Source organism: Uloborus diversus, chromosome 5 (assembly GCF_026930045.1).
Source record: "Uloborus diversus isolate 005 chromosome 5, Udiv.v.3.1, whole genome shotgun sequence".
Taxonomy (NCBI): Eukaryota; Metazoa; Arthropoda; class Arachnida; order Araneae; family Uloboridae; genus Uloborus; species Uloborus diversus.
Window position 1 is genome coordinate 125,815,422 of NC_072735.1, and position 20,019 is coordinate 125,835,440.

At 32.5% G+C, this 20,019-nt stretch overlaps 1 protein-coding gene across 1 annotated transcript in view; it reads right to left on the reverse strand.

Annotated features, from left to right (window-relative positions):
• The window catches only part of LOC129223128 (alkyldihydroxyacetonephosphate synthase, peroxisomal-like), a 73,699-nt gene that overhangs the window by 15,450 nt on the left and 38,230 nt on the right, over positions 1-20,019 (reverse strand). The window contains exons 8-16 of the mRNA XM_054857694.1: positions 19,923-20,003; positions 18,875-19,054; positions 18,605-18,659; positions 18,073-18,200; positions 17,949-18,000; positions 15,641-15,780; positions 15,493-15,542; positions 6,608-6,677; positions 1,945-2,006 (exon numbers count right to left, since the gene is read on the reverse strand). Coding sequence (XP_054713669.1) covers positions 1,945-2,006; positions 6,608-6,677; positions 15,493-15,542; positions 15,641-15,780; positions 17,949-18,000; positions 18,073-18,200; positions 18,605-18,659; positions 18,875-19,054; positions 19,923-20,003 — 818 coding nt within the window. The remainder of the gene's footprint in view (positions 1-1,944; positions 2,007-6,607; positions 6,678-15,492; positions 15,543-15,640; positions 15,781-17,948; positions 18,001-18,072; positions 18,201-18,604; positions 18,660-18,874; positions 19,055-19,922; positions 20,004-20,019) is intronic.

The window sequence follows — 20,019 nt, forward strand, 5'->3', positions numbered from 1 at the left end:
AAGACATTGCTTAACAACAGGTTAACTCAATTCTCTGAGCTTTTTAATGTACTTAAGACTTTTTAAACTATTTTTCTCTCATGCAACTACATCTTATCTGACATTTTGCTGCTTCTAGATCCTCTGAATTAGTTAATTCTATTTTTATTTGCTCAATTTCGAAAAAAGGTCCGACCTCTCAGTAACAGACACCAAAAAAAAAAAAAATCCAGTAACAGATAGGATAAGTAAAGGGTGAGTAATGGACAAAAGTCCCCTTTTTCTCTTCAAAATGTGCATAAGTTCTTTATTTTTAGAACTAAAGTCTTATTAAATTTGAACATGAAACACCATCTGACCTCTTGGTGGTTGTTCATAACCTTCCACCACTGCCTTGTAAATACCAACTGGCTCATAAAATTCAATCTGAATAACACTAGATGGTTGTACCATACGACTGTCTATTACTGGACCCTTGTAAGATTACTAGTGCCGTTACCCTATAGCATGAAATAAATTGACATTATTTCTTCTGAATAAGAGATATCTTTAGACCTGACAGTCCACTATTCAGATGTTAGTAGAAAGTTTTAAATACTTTGAACTAAAACTGCAATTAGAGATAACTATTTGTTAGCTTTTAAAAGAAAATATTTCTTGAATGAGGGCTTGAGGTATAAATCACATAAATATTACACATTATTTCACAATACTAAAATTGGCAAAAAAGGCAAAAATCATTCAGCAGATTTTTTTTAAATAAAAATTTGTTTTAAATTATATCAATAAAAATATTAAATAACTTTGAAAAAATTAATGTTTTGCATAAAAGACAGTATTGCTTCAAAGAAAAGCCTAAATACTACGGTCAAAGTTTTCTTTTTCGTTTTCTAACTTTTCCTCTTTATCTTTCATGTGAAGAGGAAAGTGGAGTAATTATGATTAAGTGATAGGTATCTCACTTTTGCAAACTTATATAGATTACAGCCAAGCTATCTCTAACTATGTACATTGGATAGAAACTTTTGAGAGCATCAACCAAAACAATTTGAGTTTCAGAAACGAAGCAATTTTCAACAAATAATATGAAAAAATTACATTAATGTGTATTGATTGAAATAAATTTTATTGAAGGGAAATTTTCAATATAGAAGAATCATTCAGGAAGAGGATGAATTTTCATAACTTTCTAAGTTGTAAGTTGAAAAAAAAAAAAAAATCTTTGTAAATAATTTTATACCCTATCTTAGAGAAGGAAGCACCCCCCCCCCCCCAAAAAAAAAGAACTTTCTAGTAATATGTACATTATTAGAAATATAACAGGTTTGAATCAAGCATCCAAAATAAGAACCCGTGATGAAAAATGATTTCCCACCACAGTCAGTGACTAGAAATAACACCTAAGTGACCAAGGCATTGCGGGGTCCAGCCACTGTTGTACATAAATAAGGACATTGCAAATTCAATGAAGGTTCAAATGAATTGAAAAAAAGAGTTTCATTGCTTCAACATAAAGATATAGTTTTATTCTAACAATAATGTATATACTTGAAACAGAAGTTTTCATTTTCAGTTTGGAATTTTCTTTTAGCAAAATTCTAATGCAAAATGAAAAGTGATGATTTTGTTAGAGTCAACTTGCAAAATTTATTGACTTAAGTTTCTTTTCTGAAAGGCGAGAAAGTGTCTACTTCAAGAATTTATTTTTGAAATTAGGTTTTAGTATGTCTATAGTAGTTAGTACGTATGTTTAGTATCCCAAGTAAGCCGTTCAAAGCAAAGTAATGAAAAATGAAAAAAAAAAAAAAAAAAACTCGCAGCATTACACATTGAGTACTTTGTAAAGATGTCAAAAAATTTAGACATATTTACAAAGAAAGCTTTAAGTTTAGCACTATGTAAATGCAATCTAAAGAGGTTGAACTTTGTATAAAAGATGATAAACAATAAAAATATTTGACTTACCTGTCCCATGGAACAGATGTTTCAAACGATTCTGAAACCACACCATAGTCAAGCCCAAGATCCTACAGAAAAGTCAGATATATTCATCTCAAAGTATAGCTACTTTATTATTTACTAGTGGCACCCGCACGGCTTCGCCCGTAATAGAAAAATTAAAGGTCTTTTGGTTCGCTTGTATATTTACAAATAATGTATGGTGAATTTTCTTGCCAATTGGCTTGTACCCACGTTACAGTTCCACGTTATGATAATTTCGTATCTCGCCAATTGGCTTGTGCCCATGTTACGGTTCCACGTTACGATAATTTCGTAATTTATGATACTTTTTTTTCTTAAAATTGGAATAAAAAAAGAACCACATCGAATTTTCGAAAAATCGCTTCGAGGTGCACACCCCCATGCTACATACTTACTTTGTGCCAAATTTCATGAAAATCGGCCGAACGGTTTAAGCGCTATGCGCGTCACAGACATCCTACGGACATCCTACAGACATCCTACAGACATCCTCCGGACAGAGAGACTTACTGCTTTATTATTAGTAAAGAAGAGAAAGTAAATTATTTAAATATCACAAGGGAATTTATTTTTCAAATGTTGTATAGCTGCCAGAATGTTGTTTCTAAGTTGAAGAATGTCCTGGTAATTTAGAGCAAACTTATACACTTTCCATTGAAAATTTCTGTCAAATTAACATAGACTGCTTGACAATTGCTAAGGAACAAGTGATTTATGCAAATTTGTACCTCAACCTGCTGGCCAATGGAAACAAGTTCAACTTCAGATGGCATGGTAGATCAAGACTCATTATCTGTATGAAAGACAGTGCATACACGCACAAGATTCGTACGAAAATTCACGTTGTTTGGTTTTTAACAAAAATAGTGCTGGATGTTTAAAAAGGTTTTTCTCTGAAATTCTGTTTGGTTCTTGAAATATTTAAGAGTAAAATGTCAGCAAGACATCATTTGAGTACCTAAAATCGCGGATGAGCAGTTGGACAACTGGAAGTAGGTCAAAGTGTCACCACTGTGGCTGCTGCAATTTGTGTATCAAAAAGTGCCATCTCCGGATTGAAGAAGCCCGCTGAAGGTGGAAATGTTTTGCAAAAGCATGTCAGGGGTCGTGGTAGGAACACCACACCTTCAGAGGATAGCTATGTAGCGCTCGTGGTAAAAAGGAACAGAAATTTCACTCCTGGACAGATGGCTGCAAATCTTAAAACTGCTATCAGTGTGCCTGTTTCTGCAAGAACAATCTCATGGCGAGTAAATAATGTTGGTTTGTATGCACTGAAACTCATACGTTGCATCCAAGTTTAACCACGCCATGTTCGAGAGAGATTACGCTGGTGTAAGGGGCATGTTGTTTGGGATCGTCAAAATTAGTGAAGAGTGACGTTCTCTGACGAATCTCGTTTCAGTGTGACAAGTGATTCTGGTCACCAACTACTGTGGAGAGAACGTGGAACACGTTATGCACAAAAATTTGTTTGCAAATGTGATCGGTACGGCTCAGGTATGATGGTGTGGGCAGGCATCATGCACAATGGCAGAATACCGCTTCACATTTTTGAACAAGAAAGCGTTGAGTCACAAATGTATTGCAGAGAAGTCATGCTGGACAATGTTTGTCTTTTTAGGGGGGCTGTAGGTGAAGACTTTCTTTTTACGGACGACAATACACGGCCACACAGGAGCAATGAAGTGTCAGACCCACTGCAAAGTGAAAACATTCTCCGTATGCAATGGCCTGCTTACTTACCCTACTTAAATCCAATTGCACTTGCCTGGGAGGACCGTGGCAGACGTGTTGTGCAAAGAACCGTCCCTCTCAGAACAGTACAAGAACTCAAATCCGCCTTGAGAGAGGAGTGGGAAAACATCCCCCAAGCACCCCTCAATAATTAGTGGGGAGTATGGAAAACAGATGTAAAATGTGCATTAGTGTCCCTGGTAATCATACATCAGATTAAGGTACTCACGTCTCCATCATTCTTACCTAGATCATTTTTTGTGGTTGTTTGAAAATCATCTAAATAGGATTATTTCTAATTTTTAAGATTTTATTTCATTGATGCAGTAATATCTGTATTATTTTGTACTTATAATAAAGGCACATCATCCCTACTAACTATATACTTCGTTCTGTTTCTTTAATCATTATCTATTCTTAATTATTCCAAAAAAGTAATTGCTCCTTAGCAATTGTCAAGCAGGGTATTTACTCTTCAACTGCAACTTATTAGAATAAATGACCAAATCACTATATATTAATGTGTACTATGTATGCTCCTTTTTTGTTTTTGATACTAAATATTAAAAGAGGGAAACAAAAGTTACATCATCTGAACGGCACTGTGCTGTCAATAAGCAAACAAATAAAATAATAATAATAATATTTAGAAGAATTTGTTTTGTTCTTTTTTTAATTTTAAGCAAAAATTTTGTAAATAAACTTATTTTGTGGGCAACAATCCCTTCCATACTTTATATTTTCTTATTAATCAAAAAGCCTGATATTTTTTACATAAGATGAACTTTATCAGAACATTCTAACTCAATTGACAGAACATCTGCAAATAAAGTTATAATTTTTTTTAAAAGTTCGACTTAATGCTTTTCTTTTGTTGACGAGCAGCCATTTTGAGGTTTTTTTTTTTTTTTTGCTCAGTTTTATATTTTTTTTAATGTTTTTGAAGGCAAAAGAGTGTTTTTCTTTGACTTTTGGGTTTTTCCTTGGCATTTAAATTTTTTCAGGAAGAAATTGTTTGATTTTTTTTTTTTTTTTTTTTTGTGAAAGGAAAGAAAAAAGAAAAAAACTATTTTTTTAAACATTTTTTTTGTTAAAAAAAAACCATTTCATATCGTATGGAGCATGCCTAGTTATCAGAAATATAATCTGAAGCCCTTTTGACTTAAAGGACTTCACTGGGAATGACTTGGAAGCTGAAAGTTTTTTTTAAAACTGATATTTTGCTTCCAGATGAATTCATTGATCTTAAAAATGATGAAAGAACTGTTTTTTCAAATGAAATTTTGTGAAAGGTCTAATTTTTAGATGTGAAATTTTGTGAAGTGGCCGTTTATATGATATAGAGTTTTGTGAAGAGGCCGCGAAGCAAACCCAATTTGCGTTTTAGTCGACCCTTGTTTGGTAATTGATACTAATGCCTGAATCTGTATAAATGCCTTGGAAATGTACTTTTGAGTTTTGTCAGCAAAATGGCTTTTTTGTATTTCTATTTCAGTAACTTAATAGAAATCATTTATTGTGTTTTTACTACCTTTACATGCAGTGCTACGGTTGGAAAAAAAATATTAAAGAGAACACACCTCTTTTCATGGAGTCAGTCATGGTTGACAAATTTTTGTTAAAACACAAAAGTTCAGTTTAGATTACTTATATACTTTATTTAAAACAAGCTGATGTGTGCATCACATGACTTCCTTTTACCCCAATTTAATGTCATTTCCCCATTACTGGCAATTTTAATGTGATTCAATCGTTTATTCTCTAAATATCACCAGTGGCTAAATTGAAATCAGATTTTTTAAAAAAATAATCGCCAAATTTGTCGCCAAGTTGGCGACAAAACTTGGTGACTAAAAGACTGGCGATATATCGCCAAGTGTCTGCCAAATTAAAACACCACTTGAATTTATATCAAAATTAACAATGATTTCCTCCCCAAAAAGAGGCAAAAGACCCCTTTAGAAACACCCGAATACAACCAAAGGGGAGGTGCACCAGACCCCACTAGGAGTCGACGTATCAAATTTCAACTTTCTAGGAGATACCTCTCTTGAGTTATGCAACATACATCCGCACATACACACATAGATACGTAGATACAGACATCATGAGAAAACTCATTATAATTAATTTGGGAATCGTCAAAATAGATATTTTGCATGTCTATATGTTCTTAGGCACTTATCCACGTGTGGTCGAGTTGAAAAAAAAAAAAACCTCATCATTCATTCGTGGGTGAGCAAAATGAAAATCAAGGTCGATTTTTGAGTGAAAATTTTTTCGCGAATACAATACTTCCTTTTTCGTAAAAGGAAGTAAAAAGTGGTTTGAAACAAATTTGCTCTAAACTGGAATTACTTTTGCAATGATTGACCAAATATTGCCAGGAACAGCATCCTCCCCCCCCCCCCCCAAAGAAACGTTTTATATGTTATAAAGAAATTTTTCAAAATAAGAACACTATGAATACATAAAAAATAGTAATAATAAATCTGTTACATATTAGTTTAAAGTATATGTTCTTACTTAGACCTCAAATTAAGATTAAACTATTCCAAGAATTTCATGGGACATCTTTTGCATGTTATGAAAAAATTATTTTAAGATTGCATAAATAATAAACAGATTAATATAGTCATAAAAGTTTGAAAAACATGTCTTCACATCAGTTAACAAAAGTAATGATTTCACAAAGTGGTGCTAAAAAATTTTGTCTTATAAGAAAAAAAAAATGCATTAAATGTAACATAAAAACTAAGCAATTAATAGGAATATAAATAACAATAACAAAGATTCCCAAGAAAATGTCATTAAACAAAAGTAAAACCCGAGGATGGTAATTTTCAGTATAAGGTATGATTTCAATCACAATTTCACACAAAAATAATTAAAATGCAAAATTAGTTACCCTGATATAAGCTATTACGAAAGTCAACATGTATCCTCTTTTCCCATTATCTTCACCAGCAGCAACACCTCTACAAATGAGGAACATATAACTGAACAATCTCTATATTAGCAAATTAATGTCATAAACTACTTACTGTAGATATCTGAACATTAAATTTGAGAAAATTAATCAATCAATTCAGAAAACTTTTACCACTAGCATATCAAAATTTAAAAAAACCATAACTGCAAGAGATTTTTATTGAAACAGCCTGTACCTTATTTTTCCTTTAAGCATAATTATACAGATCTGGACACAAAAACTAATAGTAGTTCAAGATAAAGGTAATTTATCATACTTATTTACACACATATTACATTCTCTAACTAATGATTTAAGTTTTCGCCAAATTGCTTAAGATTATCAGCTGTTTGAATCAACAGAAAGATAAATTTCTTACAAGTAATTTCTATGAGAAAATCACCACATCTTTAAGGCAAAAGACTGGTAACAAGGAACAGAAATAATGTATTTTGTAACATAATTTTTAATGTATTTTTTTAAAGAAAAAAATTATTGCAACCGTTGATGATTTTTTAAAAAATATTCCACAAGTCCTTTACAAAAATGTAAAAATATCATTAACTTGGGAAGTTTTTTTTTTTTTTTCTTTCAGAAAAAATGAGTTTGAAATAGTTTGTATGAAATAAATACATAAATAGAAAATGAAAAGAGAGGACAGAAAATGAAGATCTTATGAAGAGAATAATCATCACATTAAAGAAACATAATTCTTATACAAAATATTTTATCATCAACCTTCAAAAATTACATGCAATATACCAGACATCCTGGTTAGCACATCCTGAGACTGCAGTTTTGTTCTTATTAGAACTCCTCAGTTAGGAATAGTGAATAACCGAAGCAGAGGCAGATGCCATCTCACTGAAGCTGAGAGTGCCATCAAACTGGTAGATAAAGTGAATTTACCTCACCAGCGAGTATCTGCAGCAAAGTGTGGTTGGACTCACGAACTTGGGTGTTTTTATTAGGTATCTTACTGCTTCAAAAATTGTTTTTCTAAGCATGATTTAAGATATTTCGAAAATATTAAAAAAAATCTTTTTAAAAAAAACTGCACACACACAGCTTGGAAATATCTTGTGGAGCAAGCTATATAACAGGACTTAGTTTGCATTGAATTTCATTTTTTCTACTTATTTTTTACTTATGCAACTGGTCTTTTTTAAAAAAGAAACACATTTTTTTTTCATCTGCTTTTCACAATAACAGCAAAATTTATGTATAACACAAGTGAGATTTGCATAACTTATAAACTTACTGCTATTAGGTGTCATTAACTCAGACATTCAATTTTATTTATTTTTTTTTTTTTAATGTTACTGAAAATAAACTTAGCAGTTAGTGAGTTCACTGATTATGATTTTATTGACACCAATTAAAAAATCATAGAATACTTCACTGTCTGAAAATATGAATAGAAAATACTAATTTTAGAAAGAACCATATCTTCATATACAATATATGATAGCCAAAATCACTGATCGAGTGACCCTCTGACATCAACAATGAAACTTGCGCCATAGCATGCCTGACCGCATTATTTCATTGTTAAAGCACCAAAAATTCAGTAAGCTTTTTACAATTTGAATTTTTTTTTTTGCCAATGTTTAACATTCAGGGAAATTCTTTACTTTGACAAGGCTGAACTGAATCTGGTAACTTAACTGTTTTGCTAGTAAGACTAATTTTAGGAGAATGAAGAATTGGGAAAAGTGGTCAAAGCTATCAACTGGAGTTTAGGGTTAATCCATTGGGGTTAGGGTTAAAATTTCAACTATCAAAATATCACCAAACAGGCAACTGCTTTGTTCAAATGTGGAAGCAATTTTCACCTGTCATACCTTGACGGACGATTTTCTAGTTTATTAATAAAATCACGTACAAAATATTTGGGAGCCCTATTCAGAAAAAAAAAGTCTACATATAAGAAGCGACTGATTTAACTAACCATATAATGAACTGCAATTGTATTGATATTTGATAGATTATAGTTTTCATTTGTGAGCATACAATCTCATCTGAGGTAAATTAAACAAATAAGAGTTGATTTTTACAGGGTTAACTACAACTAGTCATAGTTCCATCAGCAACATACAAAACTTTTGCAAGGAGTTAATTTAAACATTTTCAAACACACGAGAAAAAATTTTGCACTTTTTAAAAAATAACTATAACTACACTCCCAAAAAATGCATGGGTTTAACATTTAACAATGCATGTGTTATACATTTGTATACAAAATTTACCTTCATACTTATCAAAAACAATTAAGCCTTAAAAACTGTTCAAGATCGCACTCTTTCATTTTTAAATCAATGAATTTTTGAAACTTTTATATAGATTTTGTCACATCCAGGATTTATGGAATATTGAATTTTTGGATCATATATTTAACCGGAAGTGATCAGGTAGTTCTTTGAAGTTACTGACAATGAAACTTGCGTCACAGCATGCATGACGGCATTATTTCATAGTTGAAGCCCGTAATATTCAGCAGTTTAGTTATAATTTGATAATATTGCTTGGTAACATTTGACAAGAAGAAATATGTTTTGTTTTTGATAAGGCTGAATTGGATCCAGTAGGTTAACCATGGGTAGCGTTACGGGGCTAAACCCTGTTTGATGGTTGATTATCCCCCCCCCCAGGAAAAAATGCAAACAAGTTTTAGTCTTTCTACATCTTTGTCCTTCAAAAAATAACTCTTGTAGAAATTACTTTTTTTTTTGAATAAGCATTGAACATTCTGCAATGCTTTTCTTCTCATCTCACGCCCTTTTAATTTTGTTTCAGTTTTATTTAAAGTGTGTTACAGTTATAAAGGGGCTCGTGCTCCAAGTGGCCACTTTTCAGGATGAAAAATTGACATTACCTCCCATTAGGAGATCAAAAGGAGTTGAAGATGAATACAAGCTACCTGTTTAGGACATCAGGGTTCGTACTCAATTTCAGAAATAAAATGAAGGAGTTTTGAAGGAGTAAAATGAGGTTTTGAAGGAGTACTAATTGGCTGTCTCTCATTATAGATAATGTCACACTTTTTTCAGCATATTTGACCCCCTTCCCCCTTTATCACTTAGTATCACACTTCACCTAACTCTTCCTCTTGTCACACACATGTTATATTTTCTACAAACAATAAAACAATAACTGTGCGATGTCACATTTTGTCACCCTCTCTCTTCCCCTTGTCACAATTTAATGAACCTGTCCCCTCCTCAAGGCATGACATTACTTGTGGAGGACCCTTTTTACAATATCATAATTGCTATTTACTAAACAATTATTTTTTCGACACAATCACTTAATATAGTACATCTGCTTATGTAATTTTAAAGATTTAAATAATAATTAAACAACCTGACTTCTGCTGCTGAGAGTCTGGTGGAGGGAAAAACAATAATCATAGAACTTGAAAAAAATGGCCAAGCACCATTTAAGCATGTTTTACTTCACTTATGAAACACCTTCATCATCTAATACTATTTTCACCTTCAACTTTTATTTCTTAAATATGATCAATTAATAAATGACATCTATATAAAAATAAATAAATAAATGCACGAAGTTACTAAATTAAAATCGCGCCTGTGATGAAGTTAGTTGTCGACCAAAGTATTAAAAGTTACTGTCATAGAGGAAGATTATGTAGTCTTGAACTAAAAAAGACGGAGTTTTGAAGGAGTTAAAACCAAAATGAAGGAGTTGGAAGGGCCCTTCAAAAACATTTCTAAATGTAGAAGTATTGGAGGAGTTTTGAAGGAGCGTACGAACCCTGGACATTGATTTCGAAAGCTTTAAGGAGGAAAACCAGTTTTTTGCCTCTTATCGCCTAACTTAGTCAAATATAGCCTAAAACTGATTTTTGAACATCAATTTCCAATGATTTCTGGATAGTAAACCTTCTTCTCTTCTCTTGTTTCACATTGCCAAAAGAGTTTTAAATTGTGTTTTTAGGATTTTTACTTCAAAAGTTTCTTGCTAGCTATAAGTTCTCTTTGTCTATGATAAAGCAAGCAATTAAGACAACTCCTGAGTCATCACTAAAAGAGCGTATAAAAGAAAAATCGTGGAGGGACACCCTCTTGAACATTCCTGATTCTTCAAGGAACAATGCTGTTTCTGTCTTTCGTCTGACGGCCAGGCATGATTGCTTATATGCCCATCTTAGCAAACTTTGGATTATGGAGAGCTCTGCCTGCCTCTTCTGCCTCAGTGGTGCAAGGATGGATGCCAATCACCTCCTTGTCTGTTATGCCTTATCACATATCTGTATTTTCTCCCATTATTGGGAGGCCAGGGATTTGTCGAGCAATTCAAACACTTGATTTTTATTTTGTTCTTGTGTTTGCCTGTTTTGTATTGTGTTCGTTGTTTCTTTTTATTTCATTTTTTGCTTGTATTTTCCCCCTTGTTTTTGTCTCTGTATGGCGAAAGGATAATATCTATACCGCCTGCTGCATTGGAAATAAAAAAAAAAACTTCCAAAGTATTAGAATCTACCACTCCTTTTTGTAGCACTTCCAAAGATAGCTTAGCATTACGTTTTTAGCATTTAAATTCTAAAAGAATCCAGGGAGAGGCCCTTAACCCTCTTGCTTTCCCTAACATCACCACTTGAAAAAAAATTTCAGGCCTTCAATTTTGAAAAATATTCAAAGAACAGCCCCCACCTGCTTCCCTAGCATTTTAACAAATAGCCTAAAACTGCTTTATTAAAACTTCAAAATAGTGGAACTTTTTTAATTCAAACATTGCTTAAAATGAATTACTGCTAAGAGGAACTAAATTTAGATTCCTGTATTGTATTGAGTATTGTTTTGAAGAGTTTTCTATTTTTTCTCCTAAACAAACTCTCCATAACTTGAGATTTTGTTTTCAGCAACTTCACTGGATGATCTTTTAAACCTTTTCTTTCTAGCAGACTAATATTGACTTCAGTTTTGAATAAAATTTTGAGAGGGAACCACCTTCCCTTTACCTGTTTTGCTATTAAATAAGGCCTAAATTTGCGGTTTTAGACTTCCATCGCGGAAAAATTTCCAGAAAGAGTCACCTTCTCTATTAAGCCACCAAAGATAGAAATTTGACTTCAGTTTTCAAAAAAATTTGGGAGGAAACCTCATCCTACCTTTTCCATAACAATGCCTAAAATTTAATTTTTATGTTAATTTAAAAAACTTCCTGAATCCTCCCCTCCCTCCAGCTCTCTTCTCTTAACCCCACCTTATATTGACAAAAACTGCATTTTTAAGACTTCAATTCTGAAAGATTTCCAGGGCACATTGATCAATTCTCCCCCCCCCCTTTCCTCATCCTTGATTCTTTTCACAAAAATCAGGAGATCAGAAGAAATGCTCAAAATCCAGTAAACTACTGGAAAACCAGTATAGTTGGCAGGTATGTATAGATGCATTTTGTTTCCTGTTTTTATAAAATATTTAATAAATATATAATACCTCTAAATACTGAATAAGGTGGTCCAAAAAAGACCCTCATTGAAAAATTTCTAATTTTTACTGGTCTTACCCTCCCATTTGGTTCAATTTATGTAAAAAATAATTACTGTGAAGTTTGAGCTCATAATTTTAACTTTTAGAAGTTGCTCAACAGCCTCAAAGTTCTGTAATTTTTGATTTTATGCAATAAATGCAAAAAGAAAGAAAAAGGTGAGGAAAGATATAAAACTTCATTTCATTTTAATCTTTAGCATTTTATAAGTTGAAAATTATAACACAAAAATTATACTTAAATCACTATGGGTGTGACTGTGCTAGTACCTGCCAAACTGATTTTTGCTATCGTTAAAAGCGTAGCAATGTTTTATGACAACCTGCAACAAGAATTGATCTTCAACGGTTATTATTTTCCATTAAACTCTTTTATGTAATAATTCCTCTCAGCAAGATTATTAACAACTGGTTTCCTTCAATAAACTTTATTGCTTTGCGATATTTCCTCCAAAACTCAGATTTGTTTGATCTCAAAAGACTCGCATGCTAAATCGTATCGGGTAAAATCATTCTTTCAGATAATGAAGCTGGTCATATAGTTAGGAAGTTCCCAAATTTTATGATAATTTTGGGCATAATCTCAGGTTTGCCATATTTTTTCATTCACTTCTTTAACAGTTTTACCCAACTGTGTTATATTCAAGTGTGTCACTTGATTGTCAAAATGAGCCATGCAATTTTTCTTACTTCTTCAATATTTTTACATTGCAATTATGGAATTGAGATTTCATGAAATTGAAATTGTTACTGAATGCATTCTAAAGTATAGAAACTGTCGCCCAAGGGTTAAAATAAACATGTGCAGCAAATTTATTGAAAATTTATATTTTAAAGCAGTACAAGATTTTTAACATCCACTGAGTATGGTGCATGGCTATAGGTGAAAAAAATCTGATTCCAGGAGAAGGAGTTTTATGCAGAGTTATTAAAATCACTTCAAGAAAATTATCGATAACCATCTTTTGAGTAGGAGTCATACAGCAATTTTTTAACGAAATGTTCAGTCCTTTACATCAGCCACTTTTTCTTATTATTAATTAACCCTTGTAAGGCAATTTATTCTTATGAATGAATTCTCAGCAAGTCCAGAATCAGTTACAGAAAAGTACTTTTGGTGCAGAAGAGAACCCTATGCATTTATTAAAGGCCAGCCCGAGTAGCATCAACTCATCGGCCATTCATCGAAATCCAATCAAACTTTGATCGGCCGATGATCGGATTCCGATGAGTTTTCATCGGAGATTGCTCCAATATGTCTCATCGGCAATAGTAGAATCTGATTATCGAATCCGATGAATTTTGCTCCCAATACCGATGAGATTTGGAGCAATATACGAGCACTGCTGTTCCGAGGCAATGTAGGATGAAAGTACGATGAGAAGTAGTAACAGCCGCGATGTAGGGACAAGCAGGAGGAAAACAACTCAACAGTGGGAAAGGGGTCCGCCATCTTGGATGATCACGTGACCCTTCTCCCATCATAAAAATTTTCAGAAGGTGTACTTTCGGATGATGTCATTTTGGAATCCGTCATTTGAGACAATTATTTAATGTCTTAATTTTTTTTTAATCACTTGTTAACTTAATTTCCTACCTATTTAATTTCTAATTTCTTGCTTTTGATAAACGTGATTCACGAGTTTACTTTAAATTGCTTTGACCGGGAATCGAACCCTCGGCCTCTGGTGTACGAGCTTCGTATGCTAACCACTAGACAAGAAATGTTCTAACCAAGGAGGAAAATAATGTTTTAAATGGGAAATCATTTGCGACGCCATCTATCGGGGGTAATGCCATGACAGATTTCTGAACAGAAAGTGAGAATTTTATTTAGTGGGGGGGAGGGGGGGAATATGCTTGTAGCGCCAGCTAGTGAAGAGTCAAAGTCGTTCATTTTGACCGCAAACCGAGTCGGAGTCGGTAATTTTGGGAGTCACATTGAACGGAGTGGAATTGTTTTGAGATGGAGAGAAGTCATTGAAGAGTCGGAGTCTCATTTTGTTTGCAATTCCAGTGAGGTAATCGGGGTTGGAATCGTGGAGTTGAAGTTGAATTGATTTTGAAGCAAGTCAGAGTAAACCTTTCCAAAATCTAGGAGTCGGATTCGAAGTCAAAGTCTCAGTCATTTTTCCTCCGATTCTCAACCTTGAATGTTTAGCCATGCGTTTGATCAATCGTCAGATATTTGAATAATAAAACTTAACAGTTGGGAGATTTCCAAAAAATTTTGGATTGGGAAAATTTTTATCGGAAAATTTAAACAACCTACTTTTTTTCCGATGAAATGTAACTCGGCAAATTTTCATCGGAAAAAATGATTGGTACGATCTCTTTTTCCGAAGAAATGTAGCTCGGCAAATTCTAATCGGAAAATTTGATTGTTACGATCTTTTTTTCAAATGAAATTAGCTCGGCAAATTTTCATCGGAAAAATTTGATCGTTACGACCTCTTTTTCCGATGAAATTTAGACCGGCAAATTCTAATCGGAAAATTTGATTGTAAGGATATAGATTTCCGATAAAAAAAAACAGCTCATCGAAAACCGGTTCTTGGATTCTGATCGTAACGATATCAGCGTGCGTTACGCGATGAGATTAGGAGGAGTCGATGATCGGTCGAGCAAAATCCGATGAGTTGATGCTACTTGGGAGTAACCCATTCCATGATGTGGTGTAAACATTCCAGAATTAATTATTCCATTTTTTTTTTTTTTTTTTTTTTGTACCAGTAAAACAGGTGCTTTGCTTTTGCCAGTATTGATACTTCTTCGGTCAAAGCACAACACTTGCTAACTTACAAAGAACTGTACAAAATTGCATAAACTGCAACATTTTACAAAAAAACATTTGCCTATTTGCAGAACATATTTCATGGCTAATATTGAAACAGTGTACATAAAATAGCAATTTTACAATGTAATTAATTTCTGCTAATGGAAATAACAATCATATTTGAGATTATTTTGGTTCTTTGTCAATACACTTATATTTGGCAATGATGCAAACTTCATCGGCTTTGAGCTACCTCTAAACATTACTCAAATGTTATAAAATTTTGTTCCACTTATTTTCTAATGTGTTGGAACCAAATGGGAGGATAAGACTGAAAAAAATTTCACCTTCATAATTTTGGACCACCCTAATACTGAGTTTGAAAAGTCAGTACTTCAAAGCATGACACACAGGAATGAAGAAGTTGCATCTTTAAGATAATGTTGCCATGAACTTTCATGCCTCTTTATTTTAATAGTTACACAGTAACTATTTCAAAAAAATTTTCAAATTAGAAAGTGAATTTTTCATACCCAAATTTAGCAGCTATATTATAGATACGTTTTTCAAGAGCTTCAACATCCTATGAAAAAGAGAGGAAATATGTATTTAAACAAAGAAAGAAGCATAGAATTGATGAAAAGGTGCTTTGTAAAAATTTCTGGAACTTTGTATACATACTTCTTTTTTTCCTTCTAAGAGAAGAGTTGCAACACACATTTTATGGACATCAAAACCTTTTATTTGAGTTATGTAAAGCTTCTTTAAATGATCAAATAAAGTAGCCATAACAGATGCAGACTGTGGTTTCAAGGCATGACCTGAAACATAAAATTGAGTCACACAGATTGACACATTTTGACTTGCACCAAATGAAGTATGAAGCTGAAATGCCTAATTTTAAAACTAGAAGTTTTACTCAAACAACAATGCTTAATAACTTTAAAAATGAAATATGTATTGAGATCCATACAGTCATAAAATGCTTAATAAGCAGCAGCAAATAACAGATTAAATGCACTTCTGTCAAAGGCAATATTTCAATATTTGAGTTTTAAAACAGCTAAACTTCTGTTCGGCAAACTGTTCAGCAAGTTTCTCAATGATTAATTTTTTTTTAAATATTTATTTTTTACAGAAAGAGAGAAATTTTTTTTAGGGATTGTCCATAGATGGGGCCAATCATTAAGGGAGGGAGGGATGTTGGTTAAATTGTGAGTTAGTGATAAGGGGGAGGCAGGGGGTAAGAAATGTAACATTTTCATAAAACTAGGATATGTTTGCAAAAAATAGCATGACATGAGACAAAGAGGGGGGGAGGGGGTAAGGTGAAGTTTGACACTGTGTAACAAAGGGGGGGAGGAGGGGTAAAAATTGTTGAAAAAAGTGTTACATCATTTCTGGACAGTCCTTATGGACACAAAATGCATGAAGGAAAGAACAGTATGCAAATGAAACTTAGAATGCAATTACGTTAAGGATGTCAGTTAAAAAATGAAACAGGAAAACCAAAATGCCCTCAGGTTAAAATTAAATGTGTGTAATCTAGGAAAGAACAAATTATGCTAGTTCATCAACAAATATATGCATACAAATGTATACAAATATATGCATACTCCAACTGGTATGTTAGAACATGATAAAAAGCAGTCTACACACCATTTTTAGCACAGCTATATTTCTTTAGGGCAATTAATAATTTATTTCTGTAATACATCTCAGAGGTGCATTTTTGATAAATAAATTTAAAAAAAAAGTTTATTATTTTCTGCTTTGTGTGATCTTTTTTTTTATTTTCGCATTTTACACAACAGCCAGCAAACTAATTGCAGCATTTTTCTCCTAGCACAGTTCAAGAAACTCTAGTTAGAATGCCGCGGAGAAATGTTTCAAGAATGGAGCAATTTTTATGTTTTTAATGAATTAAAGAAAAAAGTTTAATTCAGGATATTTAGTAATCTACCTAGTGTAAACAAAAGAAGGTTATTTTCCAATATTTTGCTGTTATGGGATCTAACTAATGCTCTTCCTTAGGGGTTTTTTTTTTTTTTTTTCAAAAATTTTAAAGTTTTTTCTTTACAATGTGTTAAACATTAAACAAGGAGAACATCTCATTGCTTTCCAGGCAAAATCAAGAGAATAATTTAAATTCTATGCTCTCATTGGATGAAAAGGAAATTGATGTTGCACGAATTCAAATTGCAACAGCTGTAATACACCATTTCTCAGTAAGGCCCTGTTTATGCACACTCCGGCTTCACCCCGGGTTGAAGCGGAAGGTGGATAAAAGGGGGATTGCAGCCGGGTTGATGGGAAGAGCCGTTTTTGTCAAATCGTGGATTCTCTTTTACGTTCCCTCACGCTTTTGTTTCAGCGCTATCCCATCGAATGCTGCAGTTGGATTTTTCCATAATTAGAGGAAATTAGTTTCGAAACAAAATCACCAACGCAAAAAGAACACGCACAACACCACCAAAATAAATACACACAAGGAGAAGACACATGACCACGCAATGCACTGTGGGAAAAATCCGCCAATAATCCTTCAATGTAGGTGGAGGGAATTCACTCCTGTATTGAACACGGCTTGAAGCCGGGTTGGATGCATAAAACGGCCTTATCCCGCGAATCCGGGTTGATGCCGGGTTAAATCCAGCTGCATAAACAGGGCCTAAAGGCTAGTAAAAAATTCACTTTAGTGTGTTATAATTATTATATTATTTAATTTTTATTATTCTAATGTTTTCAATTTCAAACTAATTACTTTCAAAAATCTATGAGATAATTTATAAAATTATTTCTCCGGTAAAAAGAAACATAGAGACATCAATATAAAAAAATGGATTACAATAGAGAAAGAAAAATAGATAAAACTATTTTGATACTGCAGTATATTTATTCAATTTCAGCTGCTTAGCGTTAAAAGTGAACTGCTTAAAAAAAAGCAAATCAGTTAGTTAGCAGCTATTATTGAAACAAAGATGCTCACCAAACGTAAATTGCTCGTTGTCCATCAGTCTAATAGATGCAGGCTTTAGTTGCTAAAACGAAGGAAAATAATTAGAAAATAGTCAGGAAACAAACACAGAATGTAGCAAATAGTTTATAATTACCTGTCTCACAACTTCCTGTAAACATGCAACACCAGGCTCGAAGCTAGGAAAAACTATTGATCCATATTTTGTACAAGGGGGAACAGGCCTCACTCTGATGACTACTTCTGTCACAACACCTAAAGTTCCTAAAATCAACCAATATGAACATTATTGTACACTATCTCAACAGTGGCATGCACACAAATCAGAATATCTTTACAAAAACAACTCTCCAATAACTAAAACATAAGATTCAAAGTGATACAAACTAAATTACAGACCAATGGAGAATAAAAACTGAAGTAAAATTATGAATAATGAAAGAGAGAAATTTTTCAGATTAAAGAATGTGTTTCAGTACCTTATAAAAAAAAAACTCTAGTTGGAATATGGTACTTTAAAAAACTTTTTATTTAAGCAGACTACTATTTTTGGATCTTACAATAAACTTAATGCAAATATTTTAAACCCCACAGGCAGAATAACATAAAGCAGTGTACACATAGATACACACATGTACATACTCTGATTAAACACTTCTAAAAATTACCTTCAGATCCAAGAATGAACTGATGAATATCAGGTCCACTAGAAATTCTTGGAACCTAATTCATAAAAAAAGCAATGGAATTTTTTTTAAACATGTATTAGCAATGATATAACATGTGACATATTATACTTAAAATAAAATTATTGAAGGGTTTGGGGAAAAAAAATAATTTTTTCAATAAAATGGAAGATAGGACTATAGCATCTTGTAGAGTATTTGCAAATGAAAAATTTAGAATTTTCAAATAAATATATCAATAAAGCAAGATACCTGGCAATTTTTTTGTATTTCACCAGAGGGAGTGACCATTCTGATGTGTACCAACATATCTTCTATGTTTCCATAAATGTTTTTCTTCATACCAGATGCTCTTGTTGCAACCCACCCTCCAAGAGAACTAAATTCATAAGAATCAGGTTCATGACCAGTGCACAAACCAAATTTTGATAACTAAAGAGGAAAAAAATCAATGCCAAGCTTTAAAACAATCTTTGAAAATACATTAATGTAGCAACAACTTAATACAGGAATCCTCAGCAAAAATAAAATACTAACTAACATAAAATCTTTGCAGTGATATTCATAGTTTATTTTATATGCAGTTAGTAGAACTTTCTTCCAGAAAGAAGCAGTAAGTCAAATTGATTATCTGATCATTATTTCAATTTATATTTCTATTATAAAAGTGTGTTATTACTTCTTGACATATTGCTTGACATTGATTCAAATTTCTTAACTCTAATAAGAAAATACTTATTGCAATTAATAAACTATTTAACTGTAACATATATCGTCGCCTCAGAGCAACAGTAAGATATCTAATCAGAGAAATAACACTAAGATATCTTACTGTTGCTCTGAGGCAATGATATATATATATATATATATATATATATATATATATATATATATATATATATATATATATATATATATTTGGTGATTAGCAAAGGTATTTGGTACCATTCGGCTCAAAATCTACACACGTTCTTAAATAACTGGATAAAAAAAACATAAATATACATAAAATAAAACTTTTCAACAGAAATATAACATGAGTCAGTAGTAAAAATAGAGGGGAAAAAAGCAACTACATTTAGTACATTTAATATTTTTACACATTTTGTTCAAAACTCTAAAAGTTTCAAATCTTGTTTGTATATTCTTTGAATATATAATAATACTCAAAAATATGAATGCTGTAAAGATTTTACCAAAAATTTGCAATTACAACAGATGTTCCCTTATCAAAATTGAAACACATAATTTTTACAAAGTTAATTATCTCAGAAAAATACCCTTGCATTATTTTCCATACTTCTCTTTCTAAATCTTGTCCAATAATTCCAGCTTCAACAAGAGCAGTATTATTATCCTTGTTGACCCATAGGATTTTGTTCTGCAATTGAAATAAT